We start from the raw sequence: 6000 nt of genomic DNA on the forward strand, positions 1-6000 counted from the left end.
AAGAAGCAGTGACCTCGTTAAAAAACAGAAAACTCATGAGATAGGTATTTATCGGACACCTGTTAATAAATGTGCTGTAGGTGGAGCAAAATAACCCCGAAGCTTGCTTCTCAATCTATTCGGCAATGCCAGTGATTTCTTTTTCAGGAACAGTGAGAAGGAAACATGCAGCATCGCTCGTATGTTGGAGTGTGAATTGTTAGAACTGCTTGATGTAGGATGATAGAGTTACCTACTGTGATATTACAATCTGCTTCTGTGGTGCTTTATCACAGCACACAGTAAAAACTGAATTTGCTCTTCCTTCAATGTCGTTTTTGTTTTTTTACTAAGATGTGTGTTTGTAACGACAATCCTGACTTTATACATAAGAAGGCAGTTTGAATACGTTATTGAACCAAGAAACACCTGTCTGTCTCATAATCACTTCTCCAGGATGTGGGATCAAGGACATGCTTTCAGGGCAATTTTAAAAGGGTTGCTACTCTCTCCCCCCAGTCTCCTTGGCTTCAAATTCCCCTGGGATCAAACTGCTGACATTTGTACTGTCAGCACATAGTCTCAATGGATGGTGAGGATAGGAGACCGAGCAGGTTATTGAAAGAAGCTGACATATGGCTTCCTTGCATGAAGGTCCAAAATGAGAAACAGGAATATTTTAGGAGGTTAATCCTTCACCAGAAATTATTTATTTTTTGTTGGAGATAATAATTTAGTATTTTATGGAAAGATATTATTAGGGGTAATCTAGTACATTCGTCCTCGTTAAATCCCTTTCTCTCGCATACACTCACATCATATCCACTCCTTAGCACCATACACCCGCATGTCCTCACTCCGCCTTCATTCCCACACTTCCAACCACCTTCTGCAATTTGAGGCAGTTATTGCGCAGAGTATGGCAGAGAGGGCTGTGGAAGTGGGAGGAGCGGAAGGTTTCCAGGGTGGGGAGTGAGTAAGCGGGTACAACGCGGATCTTCGACTGGAGCGAGAGCAAGAGGAACGTTGAGTGAAGAAGAATTACATCGAAACAGATAGGAGGCAGATTCATAAGAAAAAAGATTACAGGCAAAAACAAATTGAAAGCGAATTGAAGAAAACCTGTGAAGACGGTGCAAGGGGAACAATACCTGATACATGGCCAATAAAGACTCAGACAGAGAAGTGGCTGGAAATCTTGCTGGGGGAGACGAGGAGGAAGATGGAGAAGGTACAGAAAAGCCTTGTTCCGAATTAGAAAAAGATGAACGGGAGATGGAGGAGATGAAAGGCGAACAGCAGGTGCCGCATCCTGAAAGGCTTTGCGTGGAGGATGCCCCCCATGGTCAGTTTATAAACAAGTCTAATAATGTACCATCATCGAGGAATTTCATTTATTATGGAAAATAGGTTTCATTTTGAAGATTTGTGAAAAGTGTAAGTCAAGCTTTTATTTTATTTTTTTTAATTCAGTCTTGTAACTTGCATTAATTCATATCATTTATATTTTGATTGAATGTTTAGCTCCTGTAAAAAGTTGCACAGATTTGACTTCATGAGTGAAAGTTAAACATAAACACTCATGTAAATAAAAGGGCACTCGGTAGAGAGAATACCTCCACCATGTAATGCCCTGATACACGAGAAAATATCGGGTGCAATACATAGTTTACGTTTTGTGTCACACTGAGAGGCCGGATCTGAATCCGGACCTGAACCAAAATCGAATCTGCTTGTTCTCGTCACCAAATCAACTCGTCCACATAGTTTTATCATAACTCGTCCACAACTTTTTGAAATATCATGCTATTTATCGTTTTTGGCCCGACCTCTCAATGGTGAAGAATCACTTAAAATTCCAGTATCCAAATCCATATCCGTATCTTCACCAAAATCGAATCACTTTGTCATTATCACACACCCGTTTCCACCGTTTCGTCTGAATTTGTCAATAACTTTATTACACACCACACACACCACACACACCACACACCACACACCACACACCACACACACACACACATCTATCTATATTTCCGTGTGTGTGTGTGACCGCTGTTTCTCAACAACCACTGGTCCGATCTAATTGAAACTTGCCAGGTAAATTGCTGGGGCCCTGAGTATGTGCCTTTTCAAGGTTTGATATTAATCGGACAAGTGCTTCCCAAGTTATGGCCATTTATTTACCAACCAATGACAGGACACGTTGCTGCGTAGGCGTGGCCTATGCGCCATTTAGTTACCAATCACAGGGCACGTTGCTGCGTAAGCGTGGCCATTGGGGAAGAGATCCTCAGCCGCGTTCCCCATTACGGGTTACAACGTAGGGACTTCCGGATAGTGATGACTTAATGTATTCTAATAATTTCTCGATTTCTTATGCGCATTTATAGATAAACACAATGCCCCAATCCAGTCGTCGTTTTATGAGAGCGAAGGAACGGCCTGTGTGGTTGTTTGAAAGTTTTTTTTTGTTGTTTGGTTTTTTTTATTTTAATTTTATTTTTTGGTTTTTATTTTTTGGGGGAGTTTGCACGTACGGCCACGCGAGAGCGAAGGAACGGCCTGTGTGGTTGTTGTTTCTGGCACGCGGTTTTAAAGTTTCTTTTTTTTTTGCACGTATGGCCACGCACATATGGCCACGCACGTTCATATATATATATATATATATATATATATATATATATATATATATATATATATATATATATATATATATATATATATATATATATATATATATTAGTCCAAGATTAGACTTTGCCTGGGGAGGATTAGTGGTGAGGGGAGCAATTTGTCAACAAAAATACAGATATGTAGTGTGGTTGGTGAAGTGGGAGATGATGTTCCTCATGGCAGGTTGTGCTTGGCGCTCCCGGGGCCGTGCAGCAAGCAAGGGTTTAAGCATGGGACGCAGTTCCGGCACGGCCACCACTCATGGTTTGGAGTTGCACAGTAACTGATTTTTATATATATATATATATATATATATATATATATATATATATATATATATATATATATATGTATATATATATATATATATATGTATATATATATATATGTATATATATATATATGTATATATATATATATATATATGTATATATATATATATATATATATGTATATATATATATATATATGTATATATATATATATATATGTATATATATATATATATATGTATATATATATGTATATATATATGTATATATATGTATATATATATGTATATATATATATATATATATGTATATATATATATATATATATATATGTATATATATATATATATATATATATATATATATATATATATATATATATATATATATATATATATATATATATATATATATATACCTGGTGTTGGCGCAGTGGTTAGGGCAGCGGCTTGGGATCCAATGGTCCTGAGTTCAAGCCCCGTTGAGCCACTGAATTAATACACCAGGGGGTTGACTCAGCCTGTCCTCCTTCCGAGGTCGGCGAAATGAGTACCAGTGTACTGGGCCGGTGTATACCCCGGTTAAAATAGGTGTACCATATCCCTGTGTCGTAAGAGGCGACCAGGGTTGCGTCAGGAAGGGCATCCGGCGTAAAACATGTGCCAAATCACTATGCGGATCATACAGATGATCTGCTGTGGCGACCCCGAAATGGAGCAGCCGAAAGAATAAGATATCCAGTGTGCAGATATCTCAGTTGGTGAAATTCGTAACCTTGGCAACCTTGTTCCATTCTACCAGCGAAGATCTCAAATCCATGCTTGTTGTACCTTTGAAGTACTGCTTGGGAGTAAGGGTGATATTATGAAAGCTTGGCTAGGAAACAAATTTAGGCACGTTTTTTTTTACTTCTGCAGGATGAACTTGGGAGAACACAACGTCGATCCTCGGGCCTACGTCATGCTTTGCGAACAGAGTGGTGGCTTGCATGGAAGTTTTTGTCCTTCTTTGACATGGTCCGTCTGTGTAGATATATTGCAAAGATTGATGACCGTGTCAAATTGGCTGCAAGACAGAGAAACGATCGAAACATTGATCGTCTAAAGGTGAAACGTTTTGGTTCAATCATTCGTGATTCTTCAAAGCAAGTTCTCAATTTGTCGGACTATACCCTATCTGACACCAAGATATTTATTCTCGCTCATGGTGTTAGGTTCAGCATTCCAAACAACAACATTAAAAGAGAGGAAGTTTTTGCAGAGTTTGAGCTTCTTTTTGAGCAGTTGAGTAAACATTATGCAGTTTCTATTGAAGCAGATCAGGCGATGAAGGCTCGACTTTGTGATTTAGCATATGCCTTCTGTGGGGCCCCAAAAGACCTTTCTGACTTCTATTTACAAAGGGAATGCATGACTGCCATGAAGAATTTAAGAAGAAACCCTGAAATCCACATCTGTTAACCTGACAAAGGCTCTGGTGTGGTTATTTTAAACCAGGTGGACTACGTGAACAAAATGTTGGTTATCCTACAGGATCAGTCCAAGTTTCGACAGCTGGGAATCATGGATACACATGACCGTATGTCACGTTTGGAGAATGAAATCGGTAAGAGCTTGCTCCAACTGCATAAACGTGGTGAATTGTCAAGGGAATATTACAAGAGGATCAAGCCAGTACTCTGTTTTCATCTGAGAATGTAAGGTCTACCGAAGATTCACAAACAGAATGTTCCACTGAGACCAATTCTGTCCATGGTCGGCTCTGCCCAGCATCAGCTGGCAAAATGGCTGGGAGAGTTACTGCAACTAGCGCTTGAGTCAGTCTCCAGGTTCGTCATCAAAGATTCTTTCACTTTTGCTGATGCCATAAGGGAGACGTGTCCTACGGGTTTGGAGAATGTAATATGTTATTTTGACATTGATAGCCTGTTTACAAATGTCCCTTTGACAGAGACTAACGATATATGCGCACATTTGCTGTATCACATGGAACTTGAGCATCCTCCCATTTCTGAATCTGTCTTCGGTGGATAGATGAACATGGCTACAAGAGATGTCGAGTTTAGCTGTAATAACATTACGTTTGTCCAAATTGATGGGGTGGCCATGGCCTCTTTTTTGGGCCCAACGTTAGCAAACATCTTTTTTGGCTATCAAGAACTGCAGCAGTTGCAGGTGACCAAGTTGCAGGTAACTCAATCCCCCATCGTATACCACAGATATGTGGATGACATATTTTGCCTGTTTGAATCTCGTGAAGTCTGTGACCGCTTCATGAATGAATTGAATTCTCTTCATCCTGCCCTCAAGTTCACGAAGGAATTGGAACGTTCTGATTACTTACCCTTTCTGGACATCCTTGGAGAGAGATCTGCATCTTCATTTATTCCATCCATCTACAGAAAGCCCACTTTCACCGGCCAGTATACTCGAAGGGACTCTTTTCGTTCAACGAGGTACAAGATTGGTTTGATCAATGTATTAGTGAGTCGAGCTAAGAGGAGATGTTCCAATTCCAAGCTTCATACAGAGATGGACAAGATTGCCGGCATCCTTTGTGAGAATGGATATCCTGAGTATATCATCAGGAGGTTTATGCACAAATTCCTCACTGCTATAAATGAACGGAAGATGGGTCCTGAAAAGTGCCCAATCTCCATCAAAATTCCTTGGAAAGGGAAAATGTCGCAAATATATGAGGAACAAATCCAAAGATGTGTCTCAAACACTAATCTGGCTGCTCGTCCAAGAGTGATTTTCACCTCTCGACGTTTGATTCCTGCAGTTAAGAAGGATGTTCTGCCTGCCTCAAAACTTCGCAATATTATTTATGAGTGCAAGTGCCGGTGTGATGCTCAGTATGTAGGCAGAACTACCTAGACTCTGACTGACAGAATCAAACAGCATATCCATTTGTCCATCAAGAGAAACAATTGGTACACAAATACAGCCGGTATGCACTGGTAGGAAGGTCCCAGCATCAATCCCAACATCGTGTGCCTCTGCTATTGGACAGCATTTGATTGAGGATGCAAACTGTGCTGAACATTATAATGGGGATGCATTCAATATAT

General features: G+C 39.9%; 1 protein-coding gene across 3 annotated transcripts in view; it reads left to right on the top strand.

Annotated features, from left to right (window-relative positions):
* LOC147030173 (transmembrane protein 163a-like) overlaps positions 1 to 6000 on the top strand; it is a 324697-nt gene that overhangs the window by 125750 nt on the left and 192947 nt on the right. Inside the window, exon 1 of one of the 3 annotated variants that reach the window (XM_085873960.1) lies at positions 910 to 1324. The exons of the other annotated variants lie outside the window; for them this stretch is intronic. Within the exon in view, the coding sequence (XP_085730086.1) occupies positions 1138 to 1324 (187 nt within the window). The 5' untranslated portion in view covers positions 910 to 1137. Of the gene's footprint in view, positions 1 to 909; positions 1325 to 6000 lie in introns of those variants that run through there. 3 annotated transcript variants of the gene reach the window in all.

The sequence above is a fragment of the Eptatretus burgeri genome, chromosome 3 (genome assembly GCF_056783735.1).
Source record: "Eptatretus burgeri isolate ZD-2024b chromosome 3, Ebu_testis_v1, whole genome shotgun sequence".
NCBI lineage: Eukaryota > Metazoa > Chordata > Myxini > Myxiniformes > Myxinidae > Eptatretus > Eptatretus burgeri.